The following is a 20,697-nucleotide window of genomic DNA, read 5'->3' on the forward strand; positions in this document are numbered from 1 at the left end:
GGAAGCCCTGAGATTTCTGAAACTGGCTTTCTCAGCCATTGCGGCTCTGACATTCAAACCTTTTGAAATGTTTCATGAAGAAGTCGTCTCACCCCGCATCGAACCTGTAAAGCTGCTGGGCAAAGGGTAGGTGGCTAGGATGGCGGAGTGTCCTCTCCGTTCCTCACCACTGGCCCTGCCCCAGGAGAGAGGGGCTCAATTAAGAATGACTGAGTGTTACTCACGACAGCTCTTCAGGATTCTAGAAGGGAAATTCATGGTGGTGGAAAACTTTGATGATGGTGAAGCCTTTCAAGTATTCCATATGAGCAATAGCTTTAGAGTGTGAAAGAAAACAATAGCCTTGAGCCGTTCTTTAGAAATGGCTCCACAGGAAGTAAATAGAATCCATGCCTACAGAGTGGTAGAGTGAATTAGCATCTGCAGGTCTCAGTGCAGGAACTGTAACCCTAACCCCAACCAGAACCCAAACACACACCAAAGCCCTAACCCTAACCTTAACATTAACCTTAACCCAAACCCAAACCAAAGCCCTAACCCTAACCCTAACCTTAACATCTACCCCTTAACCATAACCAAAACCCAAACCTTACCCCTAATCCAAAACCAAATTCAAACCCAAGCCCTAAGCCAAAGCCAAACCCTAACCCTAACCCTTATACTACCCCTACTCCTAGCCAAAATCCTACCTCTAACCCAAGCTCTACCCCTAACCTTAACCATAATTCTTTTTTTGTTTTGATTTGTTTTTCCAGACAGGGTTTCTCTGTGTAGCCCTGGCTTTCCTGGACTTGTTCTGTAGACCAGGCTGGCCTTGAACTCACAGAGAGCCACCCGCCTCTGCCTCCCTGAGTGTTGGGATTACAGACATGTGCCACAGCATTCGGCCCTAGCAATAATTCTATCTCTAACTATAACCCTAACCCAAACCCTAACATTAACCAAAACCTTAACCCAACCCTAATCCTAACCCTAACCCTAACTCTATCTACACTCCGGAAGTCCCTATAGAAAAACTGTCAGGTTTTGTTACTGCTAGAGTTTAGACATTAAGTGCCCCACTTCTAGGTCTGTGTGGTAAAGGCTCGGTCCCCAACCTGGAAGTTTAAGAGGTGAGACCTGGAGGAAGGTTCCTTTATACCATACGTAGGACCAGAGGCCTGTCCCAGGAGTCCTTCCTCAGGATACCTAGCTTGTTCACGTTCCTCCCTACTCCATCAAATGATGGCTGTCAGACCTCGGCATGGTGCTTTTGGACTTTCGTCCTCCTGACCCTTGATCCAAATGATGTTTCTATTGTTTATAGAAACAGCAGAAAGTGAATTAAAAAAAAACTGTCCTATAAGCGCTGCTGATTACAGATTGGATCCCATTGAACTCCTGCACACTACTTGCCTTTAGCTGCTGAAAATGCCCAGGAGAAACCAGACAAGACAGACTAGGCCTAGGGCCTCTGACACATGAGAACCCAGACACGCTTAGACACCCTCAGAGTCTACAGCTAGCTCTGGGTCTCAAGCCAACACCTTGCTTCAGGACTCCTCAGCCCAGAGTCCACAGAGGGGGTAGAGAATAGACAGGAGTTAAAATTTCAGGGGGAGCATTCCCAGGGCACACAGGCTTCTCTTTCCTTTGACAGCTTTGCCCAAAGCCCCTGTGTCGTTGCTCAGTTTGTGAGCAGCTCTGTGCTAAGGCACACATAGCACCTCTAGGTCCCAGAAGCCAAGTTCAGAGACTGATGTGTATGCCCTGTGTTAAAATATGTAGACGCACAGGCCAAGAACATGGTGTATCTTCTGGGGCATGCTGTCCATGTGGACTCCCCTTTTTGTACATGTGTGGAATCAACAGGTAAGTCAATCCATGAAACAGGTGTAAGGAAGACGAACAAGCTTTCTTCGGGGCCATCAGGGAATCTTCTACTCATCAATTAAGTGGACGATTGAAAGCGTGGCCACTCGATGTGTGTAAAATGCCTTGTAATGTTTGGTCCTCTTGTTACAGCTAGTTCGCAGCTAGGAATTTATCCTCAGGGATGTGTCAGAAAAGTGGAAGAAGAGATTTATGCTCAGTGTGTTTGTGACAGGGTAACTGATAACCATGGAACCGGAGCACCAGCTCACGGTCCATGACTGGGAACAGGGTTCGTTGATGGGACCCAGTCCACGTTATGCTACCTTCTGCAGCTGCAGCTGGCCCAGTCCTGTTGTTAGGGGATGAGCTGTGCTGTTCCTGCACATCGGTCGTGTTTAAGGTGACTTGGGGGGGGGGCAGGCAGGGGGAGAGAGAGACAGAGAGAGAGAGAGAGAGAGAGAGAGAGAGAGAGAGAGATAGCCAGCCAACCAGCCAGACAGATGGAGACAGACAGAGAAAGACAGAGACAGAGACAGACAGACAGACAGACAGACAGACAGACAGACAGACAGAGACAGACAGAGACAGACAGAGACAGAGACAGACAGACAGAGAAACAGACAGAGACAGAAAGACAGAGAGAGACAGAGTGAGGAGACACAGAAACACACAGAGCAATGGAGATATAGAGCAAGCAAGACACACACACACACACACACACACACACACACACACACACACACACACAGAGCACAAACTAATGACAATACTAACAGTGCTTCTTGTTGGTCTGAGATAAAAGGTGATTTTTCTTTTCTAGTTCCAGCTTTACAATTCTACTTAAAAAATAAAGGTACTTAATAGCAGCACGCCTGTAACCTCAGCTCTTGGGAGACCAAGGAAGGAGTCGTTATGAGTTCACTTCCAGCATGAGCTACATAGCAAGTTCCTGGGCAGCCTGGACTTGGTCTCAAACAAAACAACAAAACAAAACCTTAAAAACTAGAAGGCAAACCCAGCCCCGGGGCTCCATCATGAAAGAAGGAAAAAGGGCAGTTTCAATAATTTTAGTGATGAAAACTAAAGTGGCCACTATGCTGTGTACCCTGCAGGCAGATGTGCCCTGCACAGCAGCTCCCCCCACCCCCACCCCTACTCCCACCCCCGGGTGGCAGCATGGTGACCTGTCAATCACCTCCCCCAGGCAGATGGACCATGCTTATTTTGCCTTCTTCTCTTTCCTTGTGCTCTAGAAAATACTTCCCACCTGAGGCCCTGGGCCCTTGGCCCACTCTGGAGGAAAGAGTGTGTGCACAGGCCTTTGCTGCTGCTGCTGTTATGCATTCTCCCTTTGGTCATGGGTAACTGGGTGTAGCCAGGCAGAGCTCTTGAAGCCCAGGATTTATTTTATTTCAGCGGAGAGAAGGGGTAAATGGTGTTCCAAAAGGGTTGTTCAATGCTTGTTTTTATAGATGTGCCACAGGACTTAGAAACGCCCTGTGCTTTCGCCTCGTGGAGAGTAGTCCACCTTGGGAATTCAGAAGCCAGGGCTGTGTGAACTAATAGGCCACAGGCCTAGGTTTGTCCTTAGCAAAGGGCATTGGGTACTGCTGCCTGTCCTCTGTGAACTGTGGGCTTTGTTCTTAGCTAGGGGTTTCCAAAGTCAGTCCTTGGGCCCTTCCTCAAGGGGTCTGGGGGTTCTGTGCCTCCCCCCCCCTCCCATGGCTTAACCTCCCCAAGACGGTTGATTGACTCATTCATTCAGCTGGTGTTGGCTGAGTGCCCAGTGAGCTACAGGATTGGTTCTGGATGTTAGGAAACATCCAGAATGCCAGCAGCCACCACAACGTCCAGGTCAAGTCTTCATGGCCATACTCATGAGCAGCAAACATGTGTTGCACATATTTATAAAGATTTTGTAGAAATGCTTCCAGCTAGTGGAGCAGGTGGAACCCTCGGACACTGTGACAGCTGCTGTATAAGACACAAAGGCTCTCTGGGAATAGGAATATCCCGCCCATAACTCAGGATGAAGGAATCCCTTTGCATGGCTTTTCATGACTTTCTTAGTCCCAAGGGCAGCTTACCATGGGCATTATAGGACTGTGGTGGACAGACTAGCAATGGACAGGTTGACTAGTGTCCTCCTTGAGATGAAGGAATAGAAAAGAATGACGTCATGGGTTGGAAGTGAGACATCCCCGACAGGCTCCTGTGTCCTTAGCTGCTGTGTCCTATGTCCTGTGTCCTGTGTCCTGTGTCCTGTGTCCTGTGTCCTTAGCTGCTGCCATGATGTGAGGAGGTCATAGAACCTCAGAACATGAGGTCATTGACAGGCCTAGAGGGCTGTAGCCTAGCTTTCTTTCTGCTTCCTGGTAAGGGGAGCAGCTGCCTCAGAATCACTGTGGATGAACCACCCTACCTGGTATGTCCTCCAGGATGGACTATATGCCATGAAGCCATGAGCTAAAATAAATATTTCTTCTCTTAGGTTGCTTCTGAGAGCTACGTGGTCACACATATGGAACAAATGAAAGGAGTCTCGGAAGATGGCCAGTCAGTGCAGTGCTGGCCACAAAGGCACGAGGACCTGAGTTTGATTCCCCAGAACCAAGCCATGTTTTTAAAAAGCCAGGTGTGGCGGTGTGTGCTTGTAATGACAGCACTGGGGAGGTGGAGATGGGAGGCAGGATGGCCTGGTGTATTCAGCAAGTTCCAGGCCAGTAAGAAACCCTGCCTCAAAAAATGAGGTGGACGGTGACCAAACAACACCATCTGTGGTTGACCTCTGGCATCCACACTTAGGTCACACATATGTGCACCACAGACACACAGACACAGACACACACAGTAATGTGGATAGCGATCTATCCACAGGACAGTGCAAAAGACAAGCTGCTTCTGATGACCACACCCATTCTCCTTGCCAACCCCCCTCGGTGAGGGCAGATGTGAACTGAGATCGTGCCTGACCCCTGGAGAACTGAGAGATGGCGATCTTGATGGAGAAAAGAAAGGACTGGGCAGTCCCCTCCAAGACCTGTCTTCTCTGTTCTCCCGACGGAGTGATCAGCACACAGCGTCTCTCCTTGAGCTCCCACAGCAGGTGTTACCACTAAGAACCCTGATTTCTCTTTCAACTTATGGCTTCTTCCTTGGTAACCCATCGGGAGTCCAGGAAAGTCCTGTCTAGGATCTTAAAGGCCCACAAGCCAGGCAAGGCTGTCAGAGCAGGGACAGGATGCAGAGCAGTCCCAGAAAGGAGCATGTGTTTGTTTGGCCACCTGGCACAGTGTCCCCTAGGCACAGGTGCATTCTGATGCCTGGAGGTGCCCACTGTTGTCTGCGTTGGAGGAGAGAGCCAGTCTTTGGGGATAGGGGCTACCCTAGGAGATATTTGTACATTCTAGATGTTTTCTGCTCCTTCTTCCAGGATGTGCTCCTTGAAGCTGAGACAAGCACCAGTGTAATGACAAACCCTTGTGTCCAGGCTCGGGTCACACACAGCCACTGCAAACATGCTGATTTTGTATGACACCGGACTTACTGACCGGAGATAGAAGATGCCAGCTGACTCTTCAGGACAGAGGACCATTCTTAGGATTCAGTGACTTAGCTCTTACCTCCATCCATCTCTGCCTTAGTCTCTGACTTGCTGGAGGATGAATCCATAGAGGGAATAGACAGGTGAATCCCAGAAGACCTGTTGGGCCTAGGGTCCTCCAGGCTAAGGTGTGACTTTAGCACCCGGTCCTTGAATTGTAGTCCCCTTATGCACAAAAGGACCTCCTGGGTAGAAAAGGAATCAGGACTCTGAGTAGAATAAAAGTGAACATTTAATGCCACCATAGTTTGATTCTTTTAAACACCAGATTTTTTTTTTTTTTACAACATTTTATACCTCATGTGCCACAAAGTCAGAGACCGTAGCCAGCGAACAACATTGTCACACCAGGAAATCGCACATAGCTTAATGGTTTCATGTCACCAGTTGATGAGAGCTATAGAGTTCAGTTCTTTTCTGGACTGTTCTCCAGGCAATCTGTTCATATTTACCATGATCAAGCCAACAGCTAACTTGTATGTAGTTATGCAAAAGCCCATACACAAAGCCCAGCCTGCAAAACCGGCTGTTGGGGACCTGCCCAAGGCAGAAGAGTTAAAAGTTTGACTATTGAACAAATGACTGGTGTTTTAAAAAGCAACAGCAAACACATGTGAGCTAAGAACTTAGTTTTTTAAAACAGCACCAATCCTCTACCCAGTGAGACAGTGAGTTTGAAACAATGACAGCCAAATGCCACCATCTTGAAAATGAAGGCTTGTGGACTGGTGAAGCCGCCGATTCTGATACAACCGATGCGCTTGGGCAGGCCTTGTCTCCAGTTTCCCGATGGGCCCGTGTCTACAGATAAGCATATCTATATATACATACATACATCACTTGGTGTGGACTCTCACAGCCAAAGCTGGGCGAACCACAAAGATCATGTACCGCAATGTCCTCATTTTACAGCTTAGAAAATCCGAGTCCCAGAAGACGTGGTCATGCGTCCCAGGCCACAGTTAGAATTAGGACTCGGGGTTTCTGTCCTATGTTCTTCATCTATGTTGCACACCCCCTGTACAGACACACTCACATATGTACACACACTGGCTCGGAAGAGCAGCGTGTGTTCATGTACACACCCTGGATACAAGGTGGTCTAGTAGGGACACTCTAGGTGGCTGGGCGCATGTCCCAGTTCTGCTGTGAGCCTCACCAGTCAGTGACTATCAATGTAAATTTTTTCTATGGTTCTCCCCTTCTCTGGAGAGAGCTTCTAATTCCTTCAAAGCATGTCCCACCAGTCACACCATTCTTCTTTTCTTCTACCCCAGGAGGGCAGCTTTTATGACCTGACCCCCCCCCAAGCATCTACAGGGAGGCCCAGCTAAATGCAACAGGGCCACCCAAGGTTCAGAGCTAGTGATGTGGCCCCAGCTTCCTGCCTTCTAGCTCCGGAATTTTCCTCCTAGTTCTAGCTGCCTCTCAAATGAGACTACTGGCCCAAACCCCTCTCTGTCTCTCAGGGGACACATGCCATCAGCACTATGGGCTGTAAGACTCACTAAAGTGCTTTGGTTTCTTTAGAACAGAGAGCCACAACATCTATCCATGGGGAGGACCTCTTGGGGGGTCTTGGGGATGAGCAGAACTTAATACTGTCTGCACTTGCCTTAGGGACTGGGTGGAGACCCGTTGGAGGAGGCTGGATCCTCTGTTACTGAGGCCCACAGAACCTGATTTCCAAGTTCATCACCCTGACGACTCGGAAGGAAGAACTTTGTCTCGGTCCCTTTGGCTGCCTCCTAGAGAGACAGCTGCGATCCAGAGCAAAGCTCTGCAGTGTGAGGACCGGAACCCCGCCCTGTCTGTATCCATCCTCCCTCCCCTGGCCCATGTCTCTGCTAAAAGACTTTGCTGGAGTAAGGAAAACAAGAAAAATGACAAATGCAGACCGAGCAAGCACCCACTTCAACTAAGAACACGTGGAGGGCGTTCCTGCCCACGATGCATAAATAGATCCAGAAACACAAGTGGTGCTACAGGACAATGTTCTGAGGTTACAAATCAATGACAATGTCTCTGTAAATCAAGGCTGGCAGTATAAGAGGCTGGCAGTGTGGGGAACAGAGACAGGAGACTCCTTGAGGGAAGGTCACTCTAAGTGTACATAAACCAGATGTGTGACTCTGGCATTGGAATGTTGACTTCCACACATGTGACACCAGGAATTGCTGTGGAGAATATTAGGTGTGACCCTACCCACAGTGCCACGCTGTGTCCAATACTGTGACATCACCTCAGATTTTACATAGGATCACCCTAAAGTAGAATCTGTTTGTTTAGGGATGGGTAAATCAAGTCTTAGGAATTTTCAAAAAAAATTTTTTTGGAGAAGATATATTGGGTTTAAGAGAGTTTCCTGGGTTAGAATCCTGCTTTTATTCTTATGGAAATAATTCAGAGTTTGTCATTTAGAAATATGTTCTATACGACACATCAGGAAGATGGCTAAAGGATGCAATTTATTCGTTGCCACAAACAGCTTTGTAATGTTGTAAAACACTTACAGATGATGTCTAGGAGAGCAGCGCTCTATCTAATGCAAAAGAACATTGTGTTTCTATCACTTAAAAAAAAATTAGAACAATTTACCAGCCGTGTCTGTGAAACTTGCCCTCAGCTGTTTAACTTGGCATGGAGAACAGCGGCTGTGTGGACCTCTCTCTCTGTCGCACATGTGTTAGCACTGAGTGCTCCCCTTGTAATGTGGAAATCTAGGACATGCTGCTGGACTGTGCCAGGGAGACCTCAGGACAATGACGGCTTAGTCAGCATCGACTCACAGAACGCAGGATGCTCAACCTGTTTCTAATGGGCCCTGGCTTTGGGTTTTAAAGATAAACTACCCTAAAAGGGAGGAAATGTTTTTGCATGTGTCCCAAGGAAAGAACAACATTTGGGAAATCTGTTTTCAATTTTGGAAGGAGCTCACTTTTAGTAATTTCTTTTACAGACTACAATTCTTGGTGGAATAAGGAAACCCGAAGGACATTCACTTCACTTCGGGTTCGGTTACAGATCGGCAAAGGCCAACTGTGGCCCCTTGCCAACCGCACCTTCGCTAAGGGGGGGTCAAGGGCAGATGGCAGGTTTGGAATGCAAGCCTGTGAGGCAGGCACATGGAGGAACCCAAATTAATAAGGAACATGCAATCCGCAGGCCAGAGAAGGTGGCTATTCCCCAAGGACGTGAGAGCACATGGCAGGTGCTATTCTTGCTAAGAGTTTGTATGGAAACCCTTGCAGCAAGTCCAATCTGGGTGTCAGGTCCTTTTGAACCTCCCACACACAGCCTAAGAGCTCCTCCCTGGATGTTAGACCCAGGCTTAAGGCTGACTCATGACAAATAGGGTCTGGCTCCTGCCTGATGCTGCCCACCCCTTTGCCCCCTTTTCTGAGCCTATAATGGTGGTTTTTACTCTAGCTCATGAGCCCTTTCCTGCTTGGGGACCATGGCTTGGGTCACTGCTGTGTCTCGAGGGGGCAATTGCAACTTATGTTCTCCTGAGTTCAGAACAGCAATTGGAGATGGAAGCCAAGAGAGAGAGAGAGAGAGAGAGAGAGAGAGAGAGAGAGAGAGAGAGAGAGAGAGAGAGAGAGGTGTGTGTCTGTTTCAGCTCTCCTGAGATGAAAGTGGGAGACAGTTTCCTAGGGTGTCCAGGAGGGTTCAGGCAGGGAGAAGATCAAAGCGTTCCACTCTTAGGTGGGTATTGAAAGCCAAGATAAAGCGAACAGCAGGCTCCCTGGGAGAGCGGCACAGCCACCCGCCCCCAGGTGGGACGAACCAGGGGCCTCCTCCCAGGAGAACGATGCTTCTGTCTCGCAGCTTAGTTTTACTCGGCTGCAAATGCTTCACCCTAAATTCTGTGAAGGAGGGCTAGAGTAGTGGGAGAGTGAGCAGAATGCACGTAAGGCATGCACACCTAAATATTAATTTCAAAGGGACACTTTTGGGCCTTCTGTGGACAGACAATGAATTAGAACTGAGTTCTTTGACATTCCCTTTACACCTGCCCCCACCCCCACCCCGCCTTTTTAATTTTATTTTTTATTTTATTTATTTATTTATTTATTTATTTATTTATTTATTTATGTGCCTCCAAGCCAGGCCTGGTACCACCTCATTCTGGAACTGTCTTCAGATGCTAAGGCTACTTTTTTGTGCCTAAACAGCTGTCCTCCCGTAGGCAGCTCATAAGCAGGGAAAGGAACAGGTGCATCATGGGATGCAGGAATTCTCCACAAAGCTTATCATGCAATGTGGTAGGCTAAGGTGTTTACAGCTTTCTCTGGAGAGCGTCAGGAGATTAGAATGGACAAGAGGTGTGCACTATTTCACACACACACACGCCTTGCTGCACCACAGCCTGTTGGATCCTGTGGGATGCTCTGCCATGTGGATGTGGTGTCCTGGGAACTAACCTGGCTTGGTAAAGTAATGCTGATAATATGGCCAAGCCACTGGTGCTGGAGCATACAGTTGCTAGGAATGTATGCAAACAGATCTGAGTCGGGGTCAGGGGCAACTGAGAGCCACTCTCCCAGGAGAACCTGCTGGCTGAGGTTCTGCTCACCACAGATGGGTCAGCGTGGTCTCCCTTCAGCAAAGGCACCGCTAGTGGCCTGCTGAAGTATTCACTGGGGCTTGGTGACCTCAGGGCTAAAGGGAAAAGGCAGCAGGGCCCAAAGCCAAGCTGCCTGGGAAAAGAAACCCAGGCAGGCTCACTTAAAAAAAAAAAAACCAAAAAGCCCAAATCAAAGCCTTTCATGAAAATACAAAATATAGAAGTGTATTTCAAACCAGCAATCAAAACAGATGTTCAAAGTATTGGCATCGCTATGGGCCCAGAAGCTTCCAAGAACATTGCTGTTAAGCAGGCCCGTGCACACATGTGTCATGAGGCTGAGGTGGGCCCCGAGCCCAGGACTCCTGCAGAATGGCACTGGGGAGGAGCTGTAGGAGGTCTGGAAAGGGCCTGCTTCCCCAGGGGACATAGTTTTAAAAGCTGCAGGATGCACAGAAGTGGGGGGCGGGGGGCGGCGAATGGGCTATTCCACGGCTTAGGGCATTCAGCCAGCAGCTTGGGACCCCTTTGCATAAGAGTCCACTCTTAGGAATGTGCAAAGTAGGACAGCTGGTTCCCCGCCTCCCTCGTGGGGCCAGCTTTTGACCAACAGAGCTAACCTCTAAAACTGTCAAGGTGGTGGTGTCATCTGTGCCCTGTTCTACATCAAGGGTCGGGTAACATGGCACTCATATGACATCAGCTCCTGTGTGGTGAGTTCTGCCGACCACAGACCACACCATGCTGTGCTGGGTACATGTGTCCAATGAGAGGGCTGGTCCAGAAATACAAAGTTCTTTCTCCTTGGGGGAGCATCTGGGGCCGAGGAGTTTGTTACCAGGGCTGGCCCAGATGTGCTACAGGGAGGGTGAGGATGCCGTCCGTCCTCCTCCTAACACCCGGAGCATGTGTATGCGCGGGTAGGCTGCAGAGGCTCTGAGAAGGAGGAGACTTCCTGGACCTTGCAGGATGCTCAGTTGTTCCAGCAGCCTATAAGCAATGCCTGGTCATTCCATGCCCAACCCTATACACCTAACATGGTCCAACAACCCTGAAGGGAGGGGAGTCATTTGAGAATGAAGGCCTCCGTTTTTGTTTTTGTTGTTGTTTGGCTGCCTGGGGGTGGGGGTGGGGCGGAGATCTAGGTCTCCACATTCATTCAACTCTGCCACATGTATCCAGGGTTCTGCAATATAGGGGTGGGTTCCTCTCTCTGCCTCAGGGTGCCAAGGCTGCGTGGACAAGCCACAGAAGCTTTAGGACAGGGGTGAGCTGGCCTCTTGCTACTGAAAAGGATTCTGGCTGGCAAAAAGCTCCACAGCCCCAAGCATCCTTTTTCTAAATACATGCTGAGCATCACCTGCATGACCCCCGAGAGCCTCAACACAGACAGCCTCACTCTGCGTCAGTAACACCACAGAACACGAAAACAGAGAAACAGGACTCATCTGGAATTGTCCAAACTTTCCATCCAGAAAGAAACTGACCTAGGAAGAAACATGAGCTTGTTTCAAAAGCCACGAATGCATAAAACAAACAAGAACAGGGGCCCTGGTCACACAGACCCCTTCCCTTTAAAGACACTTCTTGTCCCTAAAGCTCATGTGCACCCATCCCATGCTCGACCCTGCAGATGGACCCCAGCTGACTTGTCGCTTATGGAAGGTGGCATCTCACCTGTCACCTGCCCTTCTGAACCGCCCTGGGAAACACACTGGCTCACGCCAACACAGTTTCCACGTTCTGAGTGGCCTTACCAGAATAGCCATGAAAGACAGTTAACATTTATTCAGCTGCAATCCGATTAGGAGACATCACTACAAACAATAGCACACAGTGAATCAGAAACAAGAGAAAATACCAAGAGAAAACAAGCTGTAAATACATTTTCAAAAACTGGGTTGAGTTTTCTGTTTTGTCGATTTCTTCTTGACTAGCACCATCTGGACACAAGAAAGTACGAACACAAATGTTTGGGTAATCATAAAGATTTGCAAGGCACTTAATCCATCATTCTGGGTCATCTTGGTGGTGTTCCGCTTTCAATGGTAATCCCACGTCACCCTCCCCTTCCTCACAACCATAAGGTAAGAGTTTCTTTGCTAACGGTCTTTATGTACAGTTCTTCAAGGTTCCTCAAAGTGCTTCCTCAGTCCCATGGGGATTCCCATCACTCATTTCCTCTTCCATGTGTTGTCTGTACCTTTCCTCCCTACAGAAAACAAAAGGAATCATCGCCTTTCGCTCCACGCTCACTCCAGACTTGCCACCAACCTTCATCCTCATCCTAGTGTCTTGAGTGTTGCCAGCACAGAGGGCCTGGGAGGGCGGTGTCCTGCTGAAGTCCTGGAGGAGCCAGGGACTGACGGCTCAGAGCCCATCAGTCCTTATCGGCGCCTGGAGGTGATGTCAAAGCAAGTGATCATCATCAGATGGGCCTTGCAGAAGTTGACACGGCTCTCCAGGCGCTCTGTCACGCCCTCTAGTGCCTCCAGGTACTCCAGGGAATCCAGCTGCAGGACCTGTTCCAAGTCAACTGAAAGAGAAAAGAGCTCTTGGAGCTGGGAGAGCTAGGAAAGGCTAGCTCCCCCACTTCCGTCACCTCCCCCACCTCCCCCCACCTCCCCCACCTCCCCCCACCTCCCCCACCTCCTCCACCTCCTCTGGGCTAAGGTGGCCTCAGCTGTGCAACATGAACATCCCCCTCCTGCCTGGTCCTCAGCATCTGCTAGGAAAGGAAAACCCATCGTGGCTTCTAGCTCCTTGACATTCAGAGACAGGTCTTAAGGAATAGAGAAGTGGTCTAGAATCTTCCCATGCCTACCTGAGCTGCCTCCAACACAGATTTGTGAGGTCCCCACTCCACCACTCTGTAAGCCAAGGCAACTGTGCTGTGACAGCAAGGGTCCCCCTTTGAAGAGTGATGCCGCCTGAGTGACAGGCATATCACCCACCTCCCTAGAGAAAGCAGGTTCCCATTCCTGGGCTATGTGTTGCTGCCCCCCCCCCAACCCCACACTGCCTGTTTTTGTTTGTTGGCTTGTTTTTGTTTCTTAGGCAGGGTCTCCTGTGTCCCAGGCTGGCCTCTGACTCTCAGGGTAGCTGATGTTGGCCTTAATACCCGAGTCTTTCTGTCTCTTCTTCCTGAGAGAGCTGAGGTGGTCAGCATGAACCATCACCTGAGCCAGGTTCACCAGTCTCAATCACCAGTCACTGGGCATATATATGATGTCTAAAACACATGTACTAATAGTTAAGATACCCTTAAGCTCAAAAGACAAGTTGAGTCATGTGGCCATGGTGCCTTACATTGGGTTCAGGCCTATAATAGCACCAAAGATTCATACACGCGTATTCCCTTCATGAGGGGCAGGTATCTGGGGTCCCTTTGCCCCATGATGGCTTAGCATAGTGATAGATAGCCTTGTCCTAGTTCCAGGGGTGCTACAAAAGGTCCATGTGGGGAGTGCTGCATGGACAGCAACTAACGGGTGTCGGTGTCCTAGCAGGATTCCCAGCTGGACAGCACTACCTCCTGGCACTGTTTTCTTAACGTCAACACAAGAGGAGGAAGTGGAGGAACCCCTTCCCCCTTCTCCTATCCATCTGGAGTTGCTGATGTGAATAACACAACACAAACGCGATGGATGTGCAAAACCACACCCGTGACAGAAACACAAGGGTCTGTACTGGAGTGGAGTTCTTTTTAGCCGTGGATCTAGTCAGGGAGGGTCCTTGTCCGAGGTTATATCACTAATGAGGACTGCAGCTAGACCCAAACTCAGGGCCTCCGCATCTCACCCCAGCGTACTGAAATCAGGGCCTCATCCTCCCACAAGCACAGCAGGCACCATCACAGGCCCCACTGTAAAGAGGGGGAAGGAGGTGGACCCCAGCACACCACCATTATGGCACTGCCTGCCTCCCGTCAGGGAGAGTGTGCATGCGGCCTCCTTGGGTTTTTTTTTTTTCCATTTCTGTTTTAAATTTATTTTTTTAAATCTGTACTTCCCCCTTTCATGAAACCCTCTATTCGTTGTTTTAATCAGCATCCAAAAAAAAAAAAATTACTGACTCTTGACATGCGCCAAGGCAGGAAGGGAGAGATCGCCCCCTCCAAGCATCTGAGGCCCATGTGTAGGGATGGGCTCATTCACATCCCAGGGGGAAAAGAATTGAGTTTGGAAAATGAAGGTCATTTTCAAGCCCGCCTTGGGCATAAGCTGCTCCTGAACAATAAAAGTAGATAGTGAAAATGAGGGTACTGCCTAAGGGATACCCCTGTGCTCCGGGAGGAGCCAGGGGTCCATGAAAGAAGCAGGGGAGAGCAGGGGAGGAGAAAGAGGCATCAAACCGTTTATGTCTCAGGCAGAGTTTAGCCCATGCCCTCATTCCTGGGCTGGTCTCATTCCACCTGGGATGAGGACACTTTTGGTGGGAGAGTTTGTGTCTTTGTCCAAATTTCCACCCAAGGAACTAACCACACCACACAGGCAGGCACTGAGGAAGCCTCTGCCTACCAGGGTATCTAGTTGCCTGAACGCTGGCATAACTAACTGCATCTGTTATCAAGACGCCAAACTCCTCCTCTGGGATGTACAGGATAAGCACTTGCCCAAGCCTAGAACCACCCTGGCCTCTCTCCTCTTTTACAGTTAAGGGAACCAAGACCCAGAAAGTCAAATACCTCACCCAAAGGCACAGAGCCAGCATGTAGAAAAGCCAGTATTGAAATCAGGTCTGTGGGACCTTGAGCAGAGCCACAGATGCAACCTCAAAAACAGGAGAATTCTCTGCCCTCTGAGCTACCAAGAAAGGCAGTGCGAAGGCAGGTTATTACTCTTGGTAGGCACAGTCAGGAGCTGGTACCTTCTCTATGGGTATCACTTCCATTCTGTTCTTTTTGTTGTTTAGTTTTTTTTTTTTAATGTTTTGCTTTGTTTTTTTCAAGACAGGGTTTCTCTGTGTAGACTTGGCTGTCCTGGACTTGCTTTGTAGACCAGGCTGGCCTCGAACTCACAGAGATCCGCCTACCTCTGCCTCCCAAGTGCACCTTTAACCCACCCTCGTCTTAATCCAGCTCTTTGGGACACATATCTAAGCCTCTAAGCTCCACCTGTGAGACTCCTCACCAGCGGGGACACCAGGAGGGGTGACAATGCAGGGGGAGAATGTCACAAGGGGTATGCAGGCAGCTGAGGGTAGGGGCGGGGGGAAGAGCCGGGCACGGGGGAGAGTGTTGGGAATGCTGCTGATGCAGGATCCGGCCCACATCAGTGTACCAGGTGGAGCCGAGCTAAGTCTTACCCTGCAGCATATGGAATGGTTAGGAACAAATAAATTAGGGACAATCAAATCTCTCTCTCTCAAAAAGACCAGCACCATGGTGAATAGCTATCAGGTGGTCGCTGTCACCTGGATTCTTGATTTAATGGAGATGACTCCGGAGCTGGTCTTTGGACTTCTGGGGTTTCCAGGAGCAATTTGTGGGTGGCACATTCTAATCTATTAAGAGATCTACAGTTTTGGTCCATTTTTTGGCTACATCAACCTTGTGAGTCTGTGACTTAGGAGCCTTCCTGTCAGTGATCTTCTGCCAAGTGTGGGAGAGACCAACTTCCCTTCCCGGTGCTTTGAACTGAGACCCTCAAGACAAAGCATCTTGCACAGGAACTCTCACCGCCCCTCTGTCGTCCTGGCCTGATAGTCTTGCTGCTCTGTAAGACATCTCCATCCCGCGGGCCCCACGCCTCAAATGAGGACAGTCTGTGTGGCTGTCGTCCTGGGTGAGGCTCCTAGACTGTGCTAACTGGAGACCTCAGCGACAGCAAGGACTGACATGTGCCAATGGCTCTTACATTCACGAAGCCACTTGTTGGGGTCCAGCATCAGGTGCTGCTTGGTCGCTTCCAGCTCCTTCATCAGCCACTCGTACTTGGCTCGCACCTCGGCAATTCTCTGCTGCCGATGCTCCAGGATTTTCAGCTTGGCGTTGAAGCACATGACCTCCTGTGCACAGAGGAAGAGATGGGCCGTAGGGAGGAGGAAGAGCGGGGGGGGGGCAGCAGGGGGCGGGACCTTCTGCTCTGACTCACCCCTGCAGCCTCCTCCAGAGAGAAAGCCTGTGAGAGGGGCTGAGACAGGAGCTCAACTTCCCAGAAACATGGTAGGGATCCCGGCTACCTCAACAGACACCCAATGCTAGGGAGACTACTGCAGGTTGTCCTAACCTAGAAGGGTCATGGTCGTCCCCAAAAATGTTGCTCTGCACTAGTGTGCAAAACGTCAGAACAAGGAGCCAGCAAAGGCCCTCAGCCCATCAGACTCCAACTCACTAGCTTTTAATGTGTTCCAGCAAAGGAGCCTGCAGTACCTACCAAAGTCTATGGCTGAGACCAGAGCCCTGTCACCACTCACTGCCCACCCCAGAAACCTGGGAAGGCCCTCATGAACTCCTATTCCTTAGGGCAGGATCTGTGGGAAATTGTGACTGACCCTTGGGGAGGAACCAGTCTCACCTTGCTGGTGCCCCCTCGCCGTCGCTGCAGGCGCTCCACGTCATCAATTTCATAGACTTTAATCTCAAATGGTTCCCCAAGGCCCCTCTGGGTGCTCCTCAGGGGGCCGTCCACCCAGCGGACCCCTGTGCTGCTGGCGGTTTTTCTCACAGGTGAGGGGGTATCAAGGGACAGTGCTGGAATGAGCCTCCGTCGCTGGGAACCTAAGGCAAGGAGGAGCCACAGCGATATTGGTGAATTTGAACATAAGGGATAGCGCAGGGTCATGGTGAGCATCCCTCATTAGCTGCAGTCATAATGGACAGCATCCCCCATCAGCTTTGGAGCCATGTATGGAACCTTCTAGTTTCCCGCCACCTCACTGGCCTCTTCACCCATCATTTGCTTCATCCAGACAGCGCCACCCTCCAAGCACCCCTAGCTGCAAAGAGCATGCAGACAAGGGCATCAGTCAGGCTGCCACCACAACCCCAGCTGGGCTGGGTGTTCCAACGACGTTAGAGGCGTCCTTGCTAGGGAAACAAGGTCCAGGTGTTTGGCCGTGTACATGGAGGACCACTGTAAATGCTGGATGCTATAAACTATCCAAGAAGCCGTCTACGCTGTGAGGAAGACTGTAAGCTGCACCACGCTATCTGTTATCCTTCTCTGTTTGTGTTGGGGTGGGGTTGGGGGGAGGAGCCTAGGAAGGGAGCCTCTGGCCTCACATATGGCAGGAAAGTGTTCCACCATTATTTATGTAGCCTAACCCTGCCTCATGTACACAAAGCATCTCATTTCATTCCCATAGGAAATGAGGCAGGAACGAAGATGATAGGCGGTTTTCCTGAGGTCTCAGTATTCTCCCTCTCTCTCTCTCTCTCTCTCTCTCTCTCTCTCTCTCTCTCTCTGTGTGTGTGTGTGTGTGTGTGTGTGTGTGTTGGGGGCAGGGTTATGCATGGGTGTAGATGCACGTGTGGACAGGTGTGTGGTGGCCAGAGGTCACTCATTCTTCAGGCATCATCCACCTTGGTTTATGAGACAGGCTCCCTCGTTGTCATGGAGCTTGCTGAATAGACTAAAGCTGGCCAACAAGCCCCAGTGTTCCACTTGTCTCTGCAGCCCAGCTCTGAGATGATAAGCCCCGACTCTCTCTCCCTCTCCCTTCTCTCTCTCTCTCTCTCTCTCTCTCTCTCTCTCTCTCTCTCTCTCTCCTTCCTTCCTTCCTTTTTTCCCTTAATGTGGGTTCTGGGAATTGAACTCAGGTTCTCATATTTATGTGGCACACACTTTACTAAATAAGCCACCTCTTTAGTCCCAGTAATCCTTACACACACACACACACACACACACACACACACATAATATGTATGTGTCTTTATACATATATATTTTCCTATGTTTTAAGATTAAGAAAAACTAAATAACAAACGATTTTCCCAATGGTGTTGTTAAGTATCTGCTGAAGACCATGTATAAATAGCCATGAATTGGTTGCTGACTTGCGGCACTTTTAGGGGTTGACAGAACTACGTTTAGAAGGTTGGTCCTAGTGGCAGGAAGTTAGGTCACTTGGGGAAGTACAAACTCTAGATGTCCAACAAATATAGGAAAATGCTTAGCTCATCAGACACCAGAGAAAAGTTTATCACGATTACGTGGGTGGTATTACTTTACCCTAGTCGGTATGATTCCTGGACGGTGGTGGTGAGGTAGCTCAGAGGGTAAAGCTGCCATCTGTGCAAGCTTGGGACATAAGTTCAATTCCCAGAGAGAATAAACTCCACAAAGTTATTCTCTGGCCTCCACAGGGGAACTGTGATGTATACATGTACACATGCACAACTACCAATAATAAATGATTTAAATTTTATTAGGTTAAATTTATTAGATTATTACTAGGAAAAATTGTGGCGAGGATGTCAATTAAAAGGGGCCTTCACATAGTGTTTGCATAGAGAACAAACAGTAAGGAACAGTATGAAAGCTAAAAGTGGAGCTGCCATCCCACTTGTAGGTATGTGCCCACAGGGAGTGAAATATGCTATAAAGAGACACGTGTCCATATTTATTGGAACACTATTTGTACCAGCTAAGACATGGGACCAAACCCAAGTCCTCCACAAGAGTGATGCATGCATTTAACTGCTGAGCCATCTCTGCAGCCCAGTGACTATTCTTGTCAGCAACACTGACCAAAGAAAGGATAAATCACAGCCTCTGACCTCGGAGGCAAGGGACCAGGATTCTTTTTTTATTTTTATTTTTTTAAAAAGGTTTATTTATTATTATGTATAGTGTTCTTCCTGCATGCACACCTGCAGGCCAGAAGAGGGCATCAGATCACATTATAGACGTTTGTGAGCCACCATGTGGTTGCTGGGAATTGAACTCAGGACCTTTGGAAGAGTGGCACTCTTAACCACTGAGCCATCTCTCCAGCCCCCAGGATTCTTCAACATGGACAAGGAGGCCTCCTTACTGACTAAGTGTTCCTGTGCTAGGGAGCTGGGGATGTGGATGCTACCCTGTCACCTCCCTCTCAGGACACACAGAGAAAACATTTGGTACAGAGTGACAGTGTGTACTGTCTATAAACACCCTCTCTCTGTACACTGAGGCCTCTTTATTTTGCCCAGCCTTCATCTTTACTGTGTGTAATCATGCACACGTACTTATGTTGCATGCTCAATGAAGAGTCCTTTCTATTCTCCCCTCCAGGCTCCTACACACACAAATACACACACACACACACACACACACACACACACACACACACACACACACACACTTCAATAAAGTGCAGTCAGTAATCTATGAGACACAGGGGCAAAGCAAATGTCTTTCTCTTAGGGTCCAGCACCTTTATATGAGACTAGATTAGATAGTGGGTTTTTGTTGTTTTTGTTGTTACTGGGGGAAGTACAAGCCAGGTGGCTCTGGCAAGCTGCTCCATGACTCTGTGCCTCAGATCCAGCCTCTGTGAAGTGGGAGCCCTGAAGCTGAGCAGGGTTGAGCATCAGAAAGGTGGCAAGCACAGCTCTGACTGGCCTAGAGTGAAGGAGATGTGTCCAAACGGACCTAAGGTGAAGCCGTGGCCTATAGGCAGTTCTTGCAGGCCGTAGATGCCCCTAATGCTACCCCCTCACCCGTCTCCATTGACCCAGCTTTGGTAAAGCTCCTGCATTCATCATTTTCCCTGGCAGAAGCAACTTAAGAAGGAGGAATTAGTTTTGGCTTCCGGCTCACCATCATGGTGGGAAGCCACAGGGGTAGGGTGGCTTCTGTCTGTGGTGGCAGGAATGTGAGGCAGCTGATTCATCTCGATGACCAAGAAACAGGGGGTGCTCTGGCAGAAACGGTCACTTCTACTGTTACATATATATTCCACAGGATCAGAGAGCTGCCAGCTGGGGATCAAGTCTTTAAGTGCACAAGCCAGTAGGGGGACATTTCACATTTAAATGATAACTTGCGTGGTCAGACCATAGCAAGTGGTCAGATGGCAGGAAATACCCCTTTAAAGGGGAAGTCAGTAGTAGAATGTGTGGGAGAGGGTGTCTCTCAGTGTCTGAGCAGAGCTAGGTGCCCATCAGACAGCCTTCGGCATTGTCAGGATGATTCTGTTTGCAGAGGAATAGAGGCCGAGCTGGGTGGATGGATGTATTAGTTACCTACTGCTGTGTAACAAATGAGCCCAACCCCAGCAGCTGAAACACCCATCCTTTAACTCACATATTCCTGTGAATCCAGCACATGGAGCATCAGCGGCCTAAATGACATTTCAGAGGCACAGGCCATGCTTGCCACCACTCACAAGGGCACTAACAGCAAGACCTTGATGTGCCATGCCATTGAGGGAGAAGCCCGTGCCCAGGATCTGGGCTGGTCCACACCTACTTACGATTTCTGGTATTTCCCTCATGGTTTACCATCTCTATCTCAGAAGTGTTATTTCTAGCTTTCCCCTCAATTTCTTCCCTAACTACTTCCTTCTGGGGCAGTGTCAGCAACAGAAAGCCATGGGCAGTAGGAAACCCCAGCTAAGTAGAAGTCTTGCAGGGCCCCACTGTATGCTGCCACACTGCCTCTTCATCAGTTAGCACACGGTCAAGACATGTACACATTCAGTGTGTAAAAGCAACACTTGGGTTGATAGCTGTCCACCTAAG

General features: G+C 49.3%; 1 protein-coding gene across 2 annotated transcripts in view; it reads right to left on the bottom strand.

The window, feature by feature from the left end:
• Window positions 1-5,672: 5,672 nt before the first annotated feature.
• KIF26B (kinesin family member 26B) overlaps window positions 5,673-20,697 on the bottom strand; it is a 415,238-nt gene continuing 400,213 nt past the window's right edge. For both annotated transcript variants that reach the window (XM_084791649.1, XM_084791650.1), the window contains 3 exons: window positions 16,547-16,749; window positions 15,887-16,037; window positions 5,673-12,564 (listed from right to left, as the gene is read on the bottom strand). In XM_084791649.1, the coding sequence (XP_084647775.1) occupies window positions 12,416-12,564; window positions 15,887-16,037; window positions 16,547-16,749 (503 nt within the window). In that variant the 3' untranslated portion in view covers window positions 5,673-12,415. The remainder of the gene's footprint in view (window positions 12,565-15,886; window positions 16,038-16,546; window positions 16,750-20,697) is intronic.

The sequence above is a fragment of the Acomys minous genome (assembly GCF_964271855.1).
Source record: "Acomys minous genome assembly, chromosome: 1".
NCBI lineage: Eukaryota > Metazoa > Chordata > Mammalia > Rodentia > Muridae > Acomys > Acomys minous.